Below are 19,997 nucleotides of genomic sequence, written 5' to 3' on the forward strand. Positions count from 1 at the left end.
AGGTACAGCCCAGGGGCTCAGGTAATGCCCAGGGCTCAGGTAATGCCCAGGGCCTCAGGTACAGCTCAGGTACAGCCCAAGGCTGGGGCTCCTGGCCAGCAGAGCTCTGGGCACTGCCCACGGGCTCAGGGACAGCCCAGGGGCTTGGGCACAGCTCAGGGCTCAGACACAGCCCAGGGGCAGCTCAGGTACAGCCCAGGGGGGCCTCAGGTACAGCCCAGGGGCTCAGGTAATGCCCAGAGCTCTGGGCACTACCCAGGGCCACAGGCACTGCCCAGGGGCAGCTCAGGCACTGCCCAGGGCTCAAACACAGCCCAAGGGCACAAGCACTGCCCAGGGGCAGCTCAGGGCTGGGGTTCCTGGCCAGCAGAGCTCTGGGCAGCCCCGGGGTGCAGAGCACTGCAGGGCTCTCCTCCCGCTCGGCTCCTGCCCTGCTCAGGTGCCCAAAGCAGGCAGGGGAACGAGCTCCTGCAGGGCAGAGCTGGGTCAGGGCAGGGCTAAGCCCCTGTCCAGCCTTACCTGGGAGGGCCTGGCCAGCTCAGCCTGTGCCAAGGCTCTGGTGGCACCTGCAGCTCTCCGGTGGGCACGGCAGCGTCCGGCCTCGCAGCAAAGTCAATACAGCAAACGGCTTCTGCTGGGCCTGCAGGAATCCTACCAGCAGGAAAAAGAATTCACACTTTCTTTTCAGTGTTCTTTACTCATGGAACCCATTTGTTTCTTTAGAGACAAAGAGGGAAGGAAGGAAGGAACTCATCCATTACACAATCCCCACGGTTCACTGCTGCTGCTCTGTATGTGTTGACACAAACCATGCTGGAGAAGGTGAAGAAAGTGTGTTTATTTCTGATTGAAGACTGATTACATCACTATCATGGATAATGTAGTAGAATAATCTTATACTCTTGGGAGGAATCTAGGAATAAATATGAAAAAGTAAAATAGTTTGTTTCCACTGTCCCTGAAGATGACTGATGAGTAAGTGCTGTATTTACAGAATAGTTATCATACTCTAGACTCTGTGCTGAATAAATATTGTCTTGAAAGGGTAAAAAAATCCATCGAAATATTTTAACTCACCACAAAATTAAAAAAAAAAAATAATCCATGTACTTGTCCAAAGCAAAGGTTAGTTACATGTTAATTATTGAATCCACATAGGATCACTGTCCAAGAAAGCTTCCTCTCCTGCTGACCTGCTCCCCTCCACAGAAGCAGCATTAGTGCTTGTCCTCTTCTCCACTGATGAGCCACTATTGGTTCTTCAGGCTGCAAGAGAGAAAAGAAGCCCAAGTCACGCTCCATCCTGGTGTGTTTGATGAAAGAAAACCACCACAGCAAACTGGAAAAAGTCTCCTTTCTTTAGGTCTTAAATTTGAATTTAAGAGCCTCACAAATCCTGCCCAACTGGCCTCCTCCATGGCCCAGCAGAGCTCAGCTGATGAGGAATTCCTCATGGGAATTGGCATTGGCAAGCTCAGGTTTGTCCTTTGAGCAATTAACCCAGTGTTTGGGTTTTACATTAAAATGATTAATCTATACACCCCAAACCACCACACAGAGCTGTACAGGCTGTTCTGGGGCTTTCAAATTATGATCAAAACAGAAGATATCAGAGATATCTTCATTTTCACTTACATTAAAAGAGAAGGGAGACAAGTCAGATCTATAATGAGGGGAAGTATTACATTCCCTTTCTTCACAGGCAGTGTAATTATTCAGCTGCTCCCTGGAACTGAAACTATGACAAATTAAAATGCCTATCAATTCTATCTACCTTTTGTAACTATTCATCTTCTGGAGTTGTTAGTGCTCTAAAGTTCCTTTACCATAACCCACTATATACTGCAAAAAAGCACATGGAAATGCTACTATTTCCAAGTGTTACTGCAGAACAAAATCACTTGGCTTGGGTGTGAAGTGCACAATACAACTCTAAATTACAGAAATTTACAGGAAATCTTCTGTCAGAGAACACCTTCATCTTGAGTGAGGATGTCTTGGGTTTCTGTGGTTGAGAAAGTCTTTTTTCTCCCAACCCCACGACCAAAGAAAAAGCCAAGAATCGTTGGTTTTGCTTTTCAAGGCTGTTTATTTTCTCTCATCTATCCCATTATTTCCCTGACCTGCTGAGATCTGTCCAACAGGTCGGGCTGTGGCACAGTCCCTGCCCTTGGGGTGGTGTTGGCTTTTTATACTAAAAACTGCCTGTGCTTTATTTACAATAACTTCCCAATACCCATCACCTGTGTTAGACAGTCTGTCTCTGCTCTAAACCAGTCCAAAAGTGTCACCAACACAGCAGAGGATGGAGGAGAAGAAGGAGAAGAAGGAGAAGAAGACAAAGAAGACGAAGAAGATGAAGACGAAGACGAAGAAGAAGACGAAGAAGACGAAGAAGACGAAGAAGACAGAGGAGGAAGAGCACAGGACACACTCAGACTCCTCCATCTTGCCTCTTGAACCCCCATTCTAAATCCCCAAAATTCTACTTTTTCACCCTGTGACAAATTCACTGTCATTCCACTCAAACCTTTGTGCCTTGTAACTCCTCACACAAAGTTGGGAATTGTTTCCACGGGCTGAAATCAAAGGCACAGGTGTTTGTGACTCTGTGCCAAGGTCTCTGATTCCCCTGCCAGGGTCTGGAGTCCTCCAGGGCAGCCAGAGCAATGTCCTGGGTTCTGACAAGGATGTGCAGAAGGAGCCCCAACCTGCTGGCACCAGGGACAGGGCTGGAAGCATCCAGGAGAAACAGAAACACCACTTGGCACAAAATCTGACCCAGGTGGAGCCGGGCCAGGCAGCCCCAGAGCTCCCCACGTGTTGGCTGTGCCAGACACACAGACCCTGGGACAAGCTTCAGCCACAACAGGCTGTCAGTGTTTGTTCACACCTTCTTAAATAGATGGGAAAAGCGATGCAAATGCAACCATGGGAAAGGGTGACATTTCTCCAGGCATGATATTAACAATATTTTGATTAGCTCATGCCTGAATAGCCAAGCAGCTTATGTTGATAAATACCCTGTTCCAATTAGACATCTGTGTTCTCAGCCTGAAAATAAAAAAAAGGAAAGAAAAGAGGAAAGAGCCTGCCCAGGCCCAAGCCTGCTGCCTCTGCTCCTCAGCAGGACAGCAACCATCTGGGCTTCCCCAGGGTACAGCCCCAAAGTCTGAGAGTTGGGCAGGAAAGGCTGCAGAGCCTCCCCCCCTACTGGACATGACCGCTCTTAACCCCTCAGAATTAATTTTGACCACTGAATTGGTTTAACACCAATGATGGCTGCAGGATTTGGTCCTCTCTCTGCAAAAATCCCACAATTAACCAGGAAGCCTGAGCCTGAAAGGGAAACCCTTCCATGTATTAGCATCTATGAAAGTGCAAATGAGCGATTATAAAAGCCTGGAATACATTTGTGAGCTCTGGATGTGGCAGAGAGGTCTGGCTGATCAAAGAGACAAAAATGAAGGCGAGAAGACAAAGTTCTTCTTTATGGAAGTGGGAATGGTTATCCCCACACAGCCAGACTGTTAATTACCAGGGCTGGATCTCAGCCCTCCGTGGCTGCCAGCCCGAGCAGAGGAGCCCAGAGCTCAGCTCTGACTCTGGCACGTGTGACAGACCCACAGCTGGCCCAGGGCTGACACCCACCCCAAACCTGAGTCTGGGCTCTCTGCCCTGCCAAAGGCACCTCTGCTCCCTGCACCCACACACCCACGGGTGTCACACACATCTTTCATGGAAAATCCTTTCCTTAGGATTTCTCCTCCTGAGAAGCTGAGAGGCCTCAGGAACAAAACGCAAGCAATGGTTATCTGCTGCTGTGGGATGCAACAGGTGCATCTGGGATTGGGCTCATGTGGTTGTTTCTAATTAATGGCCAATCACAGCCCAGCTGGCTCAGAGAGCCGAGCCACAAACCTTTGTTATCATTCTTCCTTTTCTATTCTTAGCCAGCCTTCTGATGAAATCCTTTCTTCTATTCTTTTAGTACAGTTTTAATGTAATATATATCATAAAATAATAAATCAGCCTTCTGAAACATGGAGTCAGATCCTCATCTCTTCCCTTATCCAAGAACCCCTGTGAGCACCAGCACACCCCAACACTTGCCCTGTGCCCACAGCCAGCAGCATCACCCATGGGAGCCTGAGCTGAGCCCTGCACTCCCCACACATCCAGTGGGGCATTTCACCTTAATTTTCAAATTGAACTCAAGTACCTGGAGAAAAAAACCCAGGAGCTGGCAGATATATCTGCTTTGTGCCTGCACAGCTGGAGGGATAAGGACCAGCTCAGTATTAGCTCACTCTTCCTGCATCTTTTATTCAACACCAAAATACCAGCCAAGAAACCTCCAGCTTCCTTCCTAAGCCCTATTCCCCCCCTCTTTTGGTCAAACAAATGCAGTTAAAAGCACTTGGGGTAGCACCTGAGGTTCCTATGAACTGTTAATTTCTCCTGGCCACACCACTCGAGGAAGAACAGCTCAGCTGCTGGGTACAAGCCTCAATTTGTGCTGCCCATGGAACCCCAGCCCTCAAAATGTGCTGCCCAGGGAGCCCCAGGATCCCCAACCTTCAAATTGTGCTGCCCATGGAGCCCCAGGACCCCAAACCTTCAAATTGTGCTGCCCATGGAGCCCCAGGACCCCAAACGTTCAAATTGTGCTGCCCATGGAGCCCCAGGACCCCCAGCCCTCCCCAGCTGGGGCAGTGCCAGGCTCCTGGTTAACACAGCTGCCAGCTCCTGGTGAGTGTGGTGGGTTATTTAAGGCAGCTCTAACTGGGGCTCTCAGCTCTGCAGAGCTCTCAGGAGCAGTAATAAATAACCACAATGCAGCTCATGCCTCATAAAAGTTGTGAACTCCTGAAGCAGCTTTCCAGGAAAAAAATCATCTGCCTGGCATTTTTTGGGGGGGGGGTATCAGCTTCCATCCTGCAATCACTGTTCCCTGTTTTGCCCTTTGTCCCAGAGCAAAATCCCTGTGTCCCTTCACCCCAGTCCTTCACTAACTGCCCCTTTCCCCAGGTTTGTCTAGTTTTTAACTGTGAATGAAGTAGGACAGCTACAGAAAATGTTTTGTTGCCTTGGCAACTGCAGTCCAGGGCCTTCAGCCTGAGTTAGGAGGCAGAGGACAGCCTTGACATTAAGCAGCAATAATGAGAGCAGCAGAAAGCAGGGGGAACACTGGCTGAGGAGTGAGCAGGGGATGATCCTCACCTGCCCCAGCACAGAGCACACCTGGGAGCCACAGTGCTGCCATGGGACACCACAGCTCTGGGAACCCAGCAAAGGACCAGCTCTGCATTCCCAAAGTCCCTGTCTTTGTTTGGAAGAGGCAATTGCTTGGAAAAGCCAGTGAGACACAGATGCAGCCCAGAATCTGTTGTTTGTGCTGGACCAGGCACCCTTCTGCTGTGGGGGATTGGTGACACATCTTCCTGCACATCTCTGTCTCCCATCCATGAGGCTGCTCTGGTTTGAGATAAACTCTTCATCTGAGAACAGGCTGAGCCCAGGGCAGGTGTGTCATCTGCCACTCCTACCGCAGTCAAAGCACAAATAACTTCCCCAGGTGTTCATTCACAGCACTAGAAATTAAGATTTCTTAATCTCTGCTAATTGCAGGAGATTGCACAACAGAGCAGAAGGTGTGGGGGTAACCCAGAGAGCCAGGCACCCTTCTGGTGTGGGGGATTGGTGACACACCTTCCTCTGCACATCTCTGTCTCCCTTCCATGAGGCTGCTCTGGTTTGAGATAAACTTCTTTATCCTTCACAGTAATACCAACAGCAACCACAGCAATAATCCCACAGACTTGGAAGGACTGGAAAGGGAAGGATAAATGACAGCTCTGGGCCAGGGCAGCACAGCACAGATGCTGCCATTCCAGGTTTCCAAGAGGAAGAGCTCTCAGCCCTGTTTTCCAGCAGTGGGAATTTCTTGCACTGGGTGTGGATCCCGAGCCTGTCCCAGCTGCTCCCACATGACCTGGCTGGGCAGGGATTCCCCAGCAGGGAGCTGTGCTGAAGAGCAGGAGATGGAGGCAGCCAAGCTCACAGGTTGTTCATGGAACAGCCCAAAACCACACCTGGCTCACTCACCTGGCCCAGCCCCCTGCTCCACAACACACCTGCACTGCCAGCTGTGCTGCATCACTGCATCTGGAAGGCATTCAAATAAATAAATAGAATAGAATAAAGCTAATGTGAATAAATACCAGGAGCCTGAGAAGGTCTGACAGCAGCTGGGGAAGGGCTGGTTTTATCCTTTGCTGGCCTAAGCAAAATGAGCAGTCATTGCTAGTTCTGCTCATCCTGCTCACTTTTCTGAGTACCCTCAAAGGTACCTGAAGCACTTCAGGTATATCCCTTTATATTCCTCTCCTAATCTGGGCAGTTCCAAGTGATTCAGCCTGAAACAGTTCCCAAAGCTCACATATAAGTGCATTAAGAGCAATTAGTTCATTAATCTAGTCCCTGGTATCATGTTTCTCCATCACTTCATTTTAATAATTTGTAGTAATTGACAGAGCAGACTCCCCCCAGTTCTCATAGCTGGGTAATGCATAATTAGTCTAAATCACAGGAAAAAAACTATTTCACTGGGAAACACCTAATCCCCTTAGGCTCATGGTGTCTCTTCTGAGGTTCCACACGTGAAAGAAGCTGCAAACTCAGTATCATTATCCTCAAGTCAGTGGGACTCCAGCAAGCCCATGTGGGTTCAAGCCCTGTATTGGGATATCCCCAATATTGTGGATGGGATGTGCCTGAGCTTGTCTGGCCCTTGGTGCTGAACCAAACACTGGCAATTGTGGTGTTTCACCCCACAGACACTCTTTCCTGCCTGGGTGTGTGGTGTTTCACCCCACAGACACTTTTGGCTGCCTGGGTGTGTGGTGTTTCACCCCACAGACACTTTTGCCTGCCTGGGTGTGTGGTGTTTCACCCCACAGACATTTGGGCTGCCTGGGTGTGTGGTGTTTCACCCCTCAGACACTTTGGGCTGCCTGGGTGTGTGGTGTTTCACCCCACAGACACTCTTTCCTGCCTGGGTGCTGCAGCTGGGCCCTGCAGACAAGTCCAGGCCTGCAGGAGCTCTGGTGCTGCTGGGATGGAGCTTCCCCCCATAACAGGGGCTGCTCCTCAGGTTTCCCTCTGTGGAGAAGCTTTCAGGCCATGGTGAAGGAAAGGAGTCGGTTCTGAGGGAGGCTTTGGATCCAGAGCTTTATTCTGGCCCTCAGGCCTCTGAATGCAGCACCAGCTCCCACAGAACTCCCTGAGCCCGTGGCTGCTGCTCCTTTGAACCCCGGGGAGAGGGGCAGGGAAGGGGCAGGGAGGCACCAAGCAGGGACAGGAGGGGAGCGACAAAGGGACAAAGGACACCTGGATGGCCCAGGGCCCCCCAGGGGTAGAGGGCATCCTTTGAATCTGCCAATTCTGGAATGCCAGGACTGACAGACAGTGCTGGGAGGGGAAGGAGAGGTGACTGACACACCTGGCAGGGAATTATCAGGGGAGGGACCCGAGGTTCTGGGGTAAACCCTGAAATCACAACGCAACAGCCCTGCCTTCCTCCACCTGGAGGTGCCTCTGGTACCTGTGCTAGCACAGCCCCCAGGGCTCCTCTGCTGGGGGGGCTGGGGGGCAAAGCACTGTCCCAGAACATCCCAGACAGACAGACAGACAGACAGACAGACTGCAGCCCCCTGGGAGAGAGAGGCACAGTGACACTCACTTGGTCTGGTGTTTGGAGCCCTTCAGGTGTGCATGGTACTGCTCTATGGAGTTCAGGGTGACGTTGCAGATGTTGCAGGTGTAGCTGCGCTTCAGGCCTGTGAAGAAACCCAAAAATTAATTAATTATTAATTAATTAAGTCTTGGCTGCACCTGTGCCACATGGTGAGGCTCAGGGGAGCACAGGCTGCACCAGAGGGAAACACTCTGGGTTACAGACTATTCAAAATGACAGCTAGGAATTACAGGTAAGTGAAAATGACTGAAGAAAGGGGGAGAAATAGAAAAAAAAAAAGCAGTAACCTGTGCTCCAAGCCAACTTCTAGTCAATTAGAAGGTACTTGGACCCCACATTTCATTTCCATTTTCACAGACATTTCTCTTTACAGTGACCCATCTATTGACTTTTCCAGGCCAGGCTACCCAAGCATTAGAGAAACCTAAAGGAGTATTTTTAGAACTGAGCAGAAGAAAGCCAGGTTCAAAGGCTCATCCCTCCTGAGAGTGTGGTGAATCTCTCCTGTGCTCTCCTCAGGGCATCATCACTGTGCTCACCCTAACAAGCACTCCAGGCACCATTTATCCCTCTGGTTTCTGGTAGTGCTCATAATTCAGAGCAATTCCCTGTTAGCACATTCAGCAGCCAGATCACTTAGGAGCTCTCTTTTCCCCAGAGGGATCCACTCTGATTTATCCACCAAAGTGAATCAGCCAAGCACAGATTCTGCTCTCCCAGAGCCTCTGGCTGAAGGTCAAGGCTGGCAGCCCCAAAAAGCCAAAGCAGGAGCTCTCTCACCTGCTGGGTTCTCTCTTGGCTGCAGTACAAGGGCTCTGCTTGAAAACACTGGAGATTCCTAGCAGGGATTGCTGTGCTCCTCAGCAACACTCCTAATGTTCCTTGTAATAGTCTCTTCTGGCTTTCTACATTATTATTCTTTGCCAAAATGGTTAGAACGACTCATTTAGAACAAATAACGTGTGGCATTGTCAAATTTGATCAGTCCATGCTCACCATAATTAACTGCACAGGTCATAAACACACTGACTCCTCCCCAGCTGGACCTGCCTTTCTGCCTCTCAAAAAATCCCTTGTCTTGTTCTGCACTAGGAACCAGCTACACCAACAGCCCCACTTTTCTCAAACACTTCATAATATCTCCCACCCAGGAATTTTGGCACAACATGAAAATCATCTTTAAATAATATTCCAAAATCATTCAGATGAGTGCTCGAAAACAACAAGCCAGCAACTGCAGAGGTATTTAAGTAGTTTCTGTATTTCTGTGTCACGACGTGGCACAGAACAAAAAATCAATTTGCAAATGTGCATATGGATTTTTCTCCTTACAGAATTTATTCTTGATGAAGAAGTGATGATTTTACAGTCATGCCCTTTGTCCTGTTGGCAGCTCCTGTTTTCATTTATTCAACCAACAGGCATCAGAAGCCACATGAATCTCCCAGAATGCAGGAGAAGGAATGGGAAGGGCAGGAATGGTGTGTCAGCACACTGCAGCAGCCTCAGAACTTGGACCCCACCAGGATCTCCACATCAGAGTGGGACTGGAGAGCTAAGAAACAGGTAATTCTTTAATTTAAGGTAATAAGGTTCTGCTGCTCAGCCAATTTAGCAGCACGTTAAGAGCAGCCTCAGTGAATCTTAATTACTGGTGTAGGTGGAAACGCCTTCAGCAAAGCAGCTCCTAAGTGGGGATGATGATTTTCTCCCTCAGCATGTCAAGGCTACTCACAGAGATGAACCAGGGGCAACCCTGCTCCCCCTCCCTGTGCAATCAGTGCTGTTCCCAGCTCTTCCCACAGGCTGCAGCATGCAGCCCCAAGCTGGGCAGATTCCATGAACTGGGATGGAGATGGAGGAGGAGGAAAGCAGCCTGAAATGAACAGCAGGATGAGACCACAGGGGCAACAATCACTTCCAGGATATAAAAATTACCACAGTTTGACCTCGCTGGAGCTCATCAAAGCTGCTGCTTGGCTGAAACTGGTTTCATAAACTCCCCAAGCAGTGCTCTGGGGCTGAGCTGAGCCCTGCAGGCCATGGGGTGGTCCCACCCTGAGCAGTCCATGCTGGCAGCTGCTGGGCTCTCGCTGTGTTCACATCCCCTCCTGCATCCTCCAGACACATCAGCACTGCCTCCCCTGCAGCGTGACACGCATTCACGTAAAACTGAATGTCCTCCTATCCCCATTAAATAAAACACTAACAAGTCAAGTTATTAATGTCATCCTGCATAAAATGAATTAAAACCCATTCCAGGGGAGTTCTTGTTAAGCTGCTTCTTACTAACCACAAGTGACAGCACAGAATGAGAGGTATTTATAAGGCATACAAAGAAATTATGAGCTGGGATGAAAAAGGAAACACAGCTCATTGCCTGATGCTGGTGCATCTGCAGCACCACCAATTTACCTGAGAACACAAAGGCTCCAAGTGACATCATCTCTGTGCCCCTGTCCATCTGTCCTGCAGAGGCTGCTGTGCTTTATTTTAGGGATTCAGAGCACCTGTTGCAGGGTTTTTTAGGGATTCAGATTTATTTTAGGGATTCAGAGCACCTGTTGCAGGGTTTGGATGCAGGGTTTTTTAGGGATTCAGATTTATTTTTGGGATTTATTTAAGGGATTCAGAGCACCTGCTGCAGGGTTTGGATGGCCCCCAGCACCTTCCAAACCAGCTGCCACTGCAGAGCCCACCTGCCTGGGAGAGGGAACAGGAGAGCTGCGCCATGGGGGACACCAGCCATGAACTACAGCTGGTGAGATGTGACTTGATGGAGGAAATTGAACATTCCTCCTGTGCCTGGACAGGCTGGGGAGGGTGAGAGCTGTCAGATGGAGCCCAGGGCTGCCTCCACCTGAGCCATGGCCACTTTGAGCTGTGGAATCTGGGGGTTGGTACCCACCAGGTTTTGTCTTCCTATGACAAAAGGTGCAGGGGAGGCAGCTCTGCAGGAAGAAAACTCTCAAGTCCTTCCTCTTTTGGGGATTCCAGGTCAGCCACACAGCAGGATGGGTCCCAAAGCTGCTCTGTGCCACAGCTGGAAAGCCCCACAGAACTGCTCTGAGGGTGGGCTGGACCCTGCACCCCATCCAGCCAAGGAAAAGGGATCTGTGTGCCCTGTGCTGCAGCTTTAACTCAACACAGACTGCAGAAACAATGCTCATTTCTCCTTTTTTTCCCCCCCTCTCCTCATTCTTATTTCTGAGAAGAAAATAAGACTTCAAAATTTCAGGATGAGCACTTGGTGAGAAGATCAATGTTTTTGTTTCCTATAAATATCAATTGTCCAAAAATATATCTCTATTCTTATTTCTCCAAATATACGTTCATATTTATCAATAAATATTTTATTACAGCCATTATCAAAACATCAAAGGCTGCTGAAATGTTGTACTTCAACTGACACTGCCTATTCCAGGCTCACACAATGCATCAAATGTTCATCTCCCACACTAGTCAAAATAGAATTAATATTTAAGCTGTGATGGGAGAAGCCACCGGGGATGCAGGGGAAGGAGATGACTTTGCAATCCAGGGAAAACTGAGGCAGCAAAGACAGTGTGGGGCAGGGAGAGCACGGGGATGGTGTCCCCAGCACGTGTCCTGCTGCCACTGCTGCCCTGGAGGCAGACATGATGCCACCTGGCAAGGTGAGGCTGGGTATCGTGGTGTGGAGGCCACTGCAGAGACTGCTTTGCTCACCTGTCAAGATCTGCTCTGACCTTGCAGTTAAATTCAGCCAGGAGAGCATCTCTAGACAGACACAGACAGATGCTCACAATCTGGTTAGAAGAACTGAAGGATTTCCCCTCCTTGGCTGCCTGTGCACCTGGCTGGTGCTGTGGAGCACGGGGCACTGCAGGCTGAGCCCCTGGAACACCTCCCTGTTCCCCTGTACCAGGCACACACACAGCCTGGACACAGCTCTGCTGTCCCCCTCACCACACTGGATCCAGTGCAAACCCCAGCCATGCACAGCACCACTGTGAAGGTAAAAACCAGCAGCTAACCAGGCTGTGAAGGCCTCCAATTTCAACTCTCCCAGGAGCTAAATGAATAAAACACTTCCCAATTGATTTATTTACACTTAATGACATCCTCAGCCACTCCTGAGCTTGGCACAGCTCAAAGTACTGAGCACTTCCATGTTATTGTCCCAGGTTTTATTCCCACATATTTCCAGCAGCGGGCAGTGACTCAGCCAACATGAATCATTGATGGCACTGTGAGTCACACTAGGTAGCACAGGAGGATCAAGATAACCATTACAAGGTTTATGGGAGACCAAGAAATGCACAATATACTGTACAGTCATTAGCATCTAAAGAAAAATTATTTCATTTAGCAAGGAAGAAGACCCAGGTGTATCAAAACGTTATTGCAAAGCCTCACTGCCAAACCAAAGCTCTCACAGCTCTGAATCAACCTTGTCCTTCTTCCTCAGCTCTGAATCAACCTTGTCCTTCTTCCTCAGCCGTCTGAGTCAGTCCTTGTGTGCACAGGGGATTGTGACCCTGTGCCTACAGCCCAGAGCAAGCAGGTACTTGTCACAGGCATCTTGTACGAAAAATCCTTTCCTTAGGATTTCTCCTCCTGAGAAGCTGAGAGGCCTCAGGAACAAAATGTAACCAATGGTTATCTGCTGCTGTGGAATGCAACAGGCGGATCTGGGATTGGCCCATCTTGGATGTTTCTAATTAATGGCCAATCACAGCCCAGCTGGCTCGGACACAGAGCCTGAGCCACAAGCCTTTGTTATCATTCTTTTCTATTCCTAGCTGGCTTTCTGATGAAATCTTCTCTTCTATTCTTTTAGTACAGTTTTAATGTAATATATATCATAAAATAATAAATCAAGCCTTCTGAAACATGGAGTCAGATCCTCGTCTCTTCCCCAACCCAAAAACCCCTGTGAACACGGTGACAGGTACTTGTCAAGATTCAGTCCTGGACTAAATCAAATTGCGCCTCTCCATCACCAGCTCAAAAGGGCCTCACCTCGCAGCTCCCCCAGGTCCAGGGTCTTCCCCAGCTGCTCCAGGAGGTCGGCCCTGGCCGCGTTCTTCTTGTGCTTTTTGCCCTCGTAGTGCTGCTGTGCCATCAGGGGGTTGTTGAACCAGGCTGTGCAGAGCTGGCAGTACCTGTCCGAGTCCCGGCGCTGCGGCGGCGGCGGCACGGCTGCGGCGCTCTCCGTGTGCGCCGGCTTCAGCGGGCCCAGAGCAGCCTCTGCAAAAGGCAAAGGGGACACATCAGCTTTGCTGGGCTCCTGAGGAGCGCCAGAGCCTGAGGCAGATCCCGCAGCAGACACAGGCAATAGTTAGCTGCAGTTACAGGGTCCTGGTGGATATTTTGGATGGTGCTGTGTTCCAGATTGCAAGGCAAGATGTATTTATTATCATCTGGATGGCAGTTGGCTTTTGTCAAGTGGGCAGTTTTCCTTATCTCTTACACATCCACTCCTCCCTCCAGGGGGACATCTGCTGATAAGAGGCCATTGAATGTCCCTGCATGGCTGATAAGAACTGCAGCATCCCATTGGGAGATGTGAGCCCAGAGGGAGGAGCCAAGCATTCCTGCCTGGATATAATCTGGAGATCTGGAACACCAGCCAAGCATTCCTGCCTGGATATAATCTGGAGATTCTGGAACACCAGCCAAGCATTCCTGCCTGGATATAATCTGGAGATTCTGGAACACCAGCACGGCTTTCTCCACTGATTCCCCAGAGGAGCAGCAGCTGCCTCTCCTTCCACTGGATTGTCAGAGGAAGACTGCACCCTTTCTACAGGATCCCTGCTCCAGGAGGGCTGAGCCACAATTCCAATGGTTCTGCTGCCCACACCCTGACCCACAGGGTGTCAGGCTGTGCTCTGACTTTGTCAGTGTTGTTTTAGTTCACTGCATTGTTTATTTTATCCTTTTTTTTCTTCCCTAGTAAAGAACTGTTATTTCCTGCTCCCATATATATTTTTTTTTTGCCTGAGAGCCCCTTAATTTAAAATTTATAGCAATTCAGAGGGGGGAAGGGTTCATTTTCTCCATTTCAGGGGAGGCTCCTGCCTTCCTTAGCAGGCACCTGTCTTTCCAAACCAAGACATGCTGCTTGGAAAGCTACCATTTCTCATTAAGAAAAGCATGAAAGGACAGCCCAGGACTGTTCCTCAGCTTTCTGCATTTCACTAACTGGAAGGAGGATGCTCTCAGTGCAATTACACATCTTATCACTGTTCTGACTAAATTTGCTAAACTTATCCTGCTTGAATTGCTACTCCCAGGAAAAATCATCACTGGAGAATAAATACACCATGCAGAGCCATCTCCTTCTCAGGATAGAGAGACATATTTATCATTATCTCAGGATTCTTATTTTTCAATTTACTTGGTCTCAGAAAGAATGGGAAAGCCACAGTCATTGCAAACTGTCACAGATGAAAAAAAAAAATACTCAACAGTCAATCCCATCCTTCAAAGACCTTCACATTGTGAACTGTCAGATACCAGCAACACACAACCTTAATTTAATTCTATTTTCCTTCAGATTCATCAAAAGCCCATCCAGGAACACAAATATGACCCCCACATCATCCCAAAGAAAAGTGAGTGATTAGTCTTTATATAATGGAATGCACTTTGTTCAACAGAGTTTCCCAACTTTGTACAATACAAGTCACAAACCCATAGAAAAAAAGAGTTTGAAGAAAAATAAAGTTCAGGTAACACTGGGATACAAAAATATACAAGGACTAGCACTTAGTTATCACACTTCATTCAAAAATTCCCTTTTATGTGGCTTTCCTTTTCCTTTCTTTTCCAGATGAAATGTCTGCTCTTTAAATAATTAACAACCTGCTCTCTCCATGGTACTGGAATAGGCACATTTGGAGGTGTGTGGTGGCTGTCTTTGATCAGGAGATGATCCAGCTGAGCCCTGATGAGCGCACAGGGCAGCAAATGCCAAACCCACCTCAGTGTCTGACACCAGGAACAGCAGCTCAGGGATATATTTAGACATATAATTATGCCTGGAGCCCACTGTGATTGACTCCTTGGCTTGAGAAAGTTAATATTGTTATAAATCTTCTGCTGACCTGCTCAGTAAGGGACACCTTCAAGGAAATTCTATCTTACATATAACATTACTTACAACCTTATCAATTTCCAGGGGTTTATAACCTTCTATTGTTTTTGATGATGACTGCCAAGGTATCAGAGTTCCAGCAGTGATGACGCTGCCTCTGAAGAGCTGCTCCAGGCAGGGCCAGGCAGGGTCTGGCTGGATTTTGCTCCTAAAAAAAAGTCTTTTCTATGGTTCCAGCAGGAGAGACACGGCCCAGCCCCTCCAAGGTGCATGCAGCAGAACTGCCAGGGTGAGCAAAGAGCAAAGCCAGCAGCCAGCACAGTCATTAGGAAGAAAATTAGGGAATTGCAGTATTTCCTGGTCAAACTGGGGTTACACAGACTTTGCACCTGCTTGACTCATGAGAAGCAAGCACAGCTGGCTTCCTGCTGATGTGTTCCTGATGCTCCTGCAGGAAGGGGTCCATGCCCAGAGCCCAGTGATGCCACAGGGACTCGGAACAGCCCTGGTGAGGCCAGGACAGGGCTGAGTCCAGGGAACCAGACTGAGCTGCAGAGAAGTTTGGAGCATTATAAACAAGCAGCAATTTCAGCAGCCCAGGAGCTCTGCACCAGATCTGACTTGCTGTTCCACAAGCCCCAGGCTATAAAGTGAAATCTATCCAATCTTCTGGCCCGCTCTCTCCTTGTTTCTATGCACACTGCTGCCAGAGGGGGACCAGGCAGGCTGAAGCTCACGGAGCTGGTGATGTCCACAGGAGTTACATCTCCTGCTCACTAAGGAAACCTGACAGAGGCATCTCTGCTCCCAGCCCCTGGCTGTGCCTCCGAGCCCCTGTCCCTGAGGCTGGTGGTTTGTGCTCCCCCAAACTCCATGCAGGAGGGATCTGGCAGTCCAGCTGCTGGGGATGGCAGCAGAGCCCCCCATGCCCACCCCAGCCCTCATCCACAGCTGGCTCCCATGGGACCATGGGCTGCAGCTCCACAGTAGAGTCCCTGCATCACATGGGGGCTGCCACGGGCAAGGATTTCCTCTTAGCACTCACAAAATGCCAAAATATTTTCTTTAAAGTCACATTCCTCAGGTCCCAACCTGAGGACAACCCCCACCAGTCCTAAGGTGTGTTGAGCCCAGCCTGGCAATTAATGAAAGCATCCCAAGTCTACCAAATTCTCCCAAAGAGAAACAGATGAAAGTTGACTTCTCCACAAATGTGAATTTATCATTTTGATATGCACTACATAACTCCTGCAGAACAGCAAATGCCATCATTCCCTGAGCAGCGACATGAAAATTAATAATAAACACTCACAAAACGTCAAAAGTTAAAAATGTTTCTCCATCTAAAACACAAACATAAAAGCTGAGAGTTTGACTATTTCAAGTATTTCAAAATGCTAAATAGCTCATGACAGTCTGCCTTACGTTCCCTTTCGCTGTGGGAGGGAAGTGAGAAAGTCTTACTTTGCTGCAAGAGGCAAAATACAAAGTTAGAAACACTTTAGCACTCCGGCAATGAACTAATGTTTGACTTCTTTCTCACATCCAAAGCTTTTTATTCCAAGCTGGATTTAAATGGCACCCAACTTCTTCCATTGGCACACTCCAGAAACTCAGCATGAGGACAAGAAACTAAGTGAGCCACAACAAGGAGGCACTGGGAAACTCAGTTTTTTTTCCAGAAGAAATCCCAGAAATCCAGGACTAAGACTCCAGCTGCTGCTGGACAGATCCTAGCACCCAAACCAAAAAGCCATTTGCTCAGTCCCTTTTGATGTCCCAAAGTCTCTGCCCTCTGTAATTTACGAAAAGTTGTATAGCTTTGGAATGGAGAAGAGTTCCCTTTTATCTCCACATCTGACCCTTTTTAATATCTTCCATGTCACTGAAGTTTTCCTCTCAAAATGGCCTTGATTTAAAGCCTATTGAAAACAATGGAATTCCACTTAAAATGCATGCCTGTGTCTTGATTATCACAATGTGACTTTCCAAGAGGCAGCTGAAAAGAATAAACAGGGCCACCACCACTTTCCTGGAATGATGCCTGCAGGTCCTCACACTTGGATGATGAAGACAGCAGGTCTTGCCCACAATCCTTTGGTTTATAACTCGTGGTGATGATGGGATGTAAACTGACAGGGGATGCTGGAAATGACTGGAGAAATTCATCTGCAATAGTGCTGACATGAAGCCTCTGAGGGCTGCAGCCTTGTAGAGCAGAGAACAGGAAAGATGACAACTATTTCTCTGTCATGATGAGACATGGCTTTGAGAAACCCAACTGTTGGGCCACTTCTTCTCCTGAAAGCACCAGCAGAGAACAGGACATCTGTGCTCCATCTGGATGGCAACTGTGAAGGAGAACGTGGATCTCCCTAAGGGGTCTAAGAATAGATGTGATTTTCTTTGGGATTGATGAGACAGAAACCCCAGAATATCCAGCAGCAGAATCTCCTCCCCAGGAGCATCCAGCACGCTCAGGGCTGTGCTTGGCTGGCTCTCAGGACTCATGAGCAGTGGAGTCTCTGCTCTGAGAGACTTAATGCTCCCTAGTGCCAGACACAGAGGACTGGACAAAAACCCAGTGAACATTGCTGGGTAGGAAGCCCAGAAAAATGCTGTGTCCAAAGGGCAGATTGCTGAGAACTCCTGGAGAGCAAGGAGGTGCTTATTAATGTATTTCCTGAGCTCAGCTTCATCTTCCAGATCAAGTGTCTGTAAGAGCTGATGAGTCCTTGAGCTGCTCCTTCCCAGTGATTAGGATGGCTGAAGAGCCCATTACCCCAGAGCACACAGCATGGCTCACTTAGAGCCTTGTGAGGCTGATCTAGATGATTAAAAAGTGAGACAAAAGCCACAGTGCAAGGCTGCAGCTCTCAGCAAGCCCTGCCTTGGCCAGGCCCTGCAGCTAAAGGGTGAATCCAAGCTGTCAGTGTAACGCAGGATCAGCACTGCTGTGAACATCAGCTCACCTGGAGCTCACCGGGAGTACCAGGGTTTGTGGCAGGTCCTTTGGTGCCAGGGGAGGAGCTGCTGGCAGGCTGCACACTCGAGGATGGGCTCCAGCAGGGCCTGACACACAAACACCAAGCCTGAGTCTGTGCCAGCTGTGTGCCAGCTGTGTGCCAGCTGTGTGCCGGCTGCAGGAACAGCCTGAGGAGCCCCACATGAGCCAGGTGTGGAGGACCATGACAGCTCAGGGAGAGCCTTCCTCCTGGCTGCCATGGCTTTACCTTCTCCTCCACAGGACACGCTGGTGCCCCAGCATGGCCACTTAAACCAAGCCTAACACAAACAGCCTAACCTAAACCACCACCTAACACAATTCCCCACACTCCCTCAGGCAAAGGGGCCAACAGCTCCCAAGCCCACCCTGGGAAGGCAAGCCCTGTCTTCCCAGTCCCTGGCAAAGGACAAATCACACCCTCTGTATCAGCATCTACAGTCTGTGAAGTTAAAAAGGCAACAAAACCACACACACAGAGCGTTAACCCCCGTTATCTAATCACATCTACAGCACACACAGCTCCATTTGTATTTTGTGCTGAAGGAAGTGCCACTGGCAGCAATTCTGGGTCACATCTGTCTGCAGGACCTCAGCAATCCTTCCTGGAGAAAGGTGAGTGATTTGTTCAAGCATTTTCTGCTTCCACAACCACAGAGGAATTTTTTTTTTTTCACAGATTATTAGTGGTTTTCAAGGACTTTATGGTTAAGCAAACAATAAGATGGTTAAATTGTCCAATTTCAACATTTGACTTTTTAAATGTGAAAGTTAATAGGCTGCATTACTAGAACCACTGTGGAGGAAAGCACAAAACCCATCTGGGCAAAAATCAAGAGACAATCAATCCAAGGGTTTTTAAAGCTGGCTTTCCCTCTGTGGTAAGAGCAGATGATGCTCTGTACTGTACAGTAACACCAAAGGCTTATTAAACATATTAGCTGGGCTGATAATTAAACTGCTGATAATTAAAGCCAGGCTTGGCTATCTGCACCCAGTGGAGACATTGCCCTCCACTGAGAAAACACTTTGGAAGTGTGGAGCTGGAGATAGGGCTCTGGCACCAGGGCCAGTCCCAGCTGATAAACCCTAATCTACATAAACAAAGCAGACAGTAATGAGCATCAGGAGTTTCTAAAGGTTGTTATGACAGCAACACAAATGAATAGCTGCTTCTGCCAGCCCAGCTTTCCACCTTGTTCCCATTTTCTGCCTGCACACACCGAGCCAGCCCCTTGGCCAAGCCCCCATACCCGTCTGCACCAGCCCCTCTGCACCTACCTGTGGCCTTCAGTGCTGGTTGTTCCCCTAGCAACAGTTTTAACCTTTTGGCATGGATTTTCCCTTGGTAATGCGATTCTGCCACCACTGCTGAGGTAAAGGACATGTTACATAGTGTGCAGCATTTGTTCTTGTCCACTGAGTCACCATCACTGCCCTGCGTGGAGACAAAAAACACAGACAAAGAGGTGTGTGAGCACAGCCACAGAGAGAAGGGAAGAGAAGAACACGAGGGAGGAATCGAGGCTGTCATGCCAAGGGGTTTCCCTTCCTCATCTCTCCCAGCCTTGTTCCTGCCCTCATCCCAGCTGTGTCCAGCTTGGGGACACCTCCAGCTGCCCAGCACCTCCACCCTGCTCTGCACTGGGAGCTCAGCCTGTCCCCATGGACCCCAGCCTGTCCCTCAGCCTGTCCCCATGTCCCCCAGCTTGTCCCCGTGTCCCTCAGCTTGTGCCTGTGTCCCTTGGCCTGTCCCCGTGTCCCTCTGCCTGTCCCTGTGTCCCTCAGCCTGTCCCTGTGTCCCTCAGCCTGTCCCTCAGCCCGTCCTTGTGTCCCTCAGCCCGTCCTTGTGTCCCTCAGCTTGTCCTCCAGCCTGTCCCCATGTCCCTCAGCCTGTCCCTGTGTCCCTCAGCCTGTCCCAATGTCCCCCAGCCTGTCCCTGTGTCCCCCAGCCTGTCCCTGTGTCCCCCAGCCTGTCCCTATGTCCCTCAGCCTGTCCTCCAGCCTGTCCCCATGTCCCTCAGCCCGTCCCCGTGTCCCTCAGCCTGTCCCTATGTCCCTCAGCCTGTCCCTGTGTCCCTCAGCCTGTCCCTCAGCCCGTCCCCGTGTCCCCCAGCCCGTCCCCGTGTCCCCCAGCCCATCCCTGTGTC

General features: G+C 49.4%; 1 protein-coding gene across 1 annotated transcript in view; it reads right to left on the reverse strand.

The window, feature by feature from the left end:
• Positions 1–818: 818 nt before the first annotated feature.
• The window catches only part of ZMAT4 (zinc finger matrin-type 4), a 52,333-nt gene continuing 33,154 nt past the window's right edge, over positions 819–19,997 (reverse strand). Inside the window, exons 4-7 of the mRNA XM_036396561.2 lie at positions 19,129–19,285; positions 12,764–12,991; positions 7,745–7,841; positions 819–1,266 (exon numbers count right to left, since the gene is read on the reverse strand). Coding sequence (XP_036252454.1) covers positions 1,251–1,266; positions 7,745–7,841; positions 12,764–12,991; positions 19,129–19,285 — 498 coding nt within the window. The 3' untranslated portion in view covers positions 819–1,250. The remainder of the gene's footprint in view (positions 1,267–7,744; positions 7,842–12,763; positions 12,992–19,128; positions 19,286–19,997) is intronic.

The sequence above is a fragment of the Molothrus ater genome, chromosome 28 (genome assembly GCF_012460135.2).
Source record: "Molothrus ater isolate BHLD 08-10-18 breed brown headed cowbird chromosome 28, BPBGC_Mater_1.1, whole genome shotgun sequence".
In the NCBI taxonomy this organism is placed as follows: Eukaryota; Metazoa; Chordata; class Aves; order Passeriformes; family Icteridae; genus Molothrus; species Molothrus ater.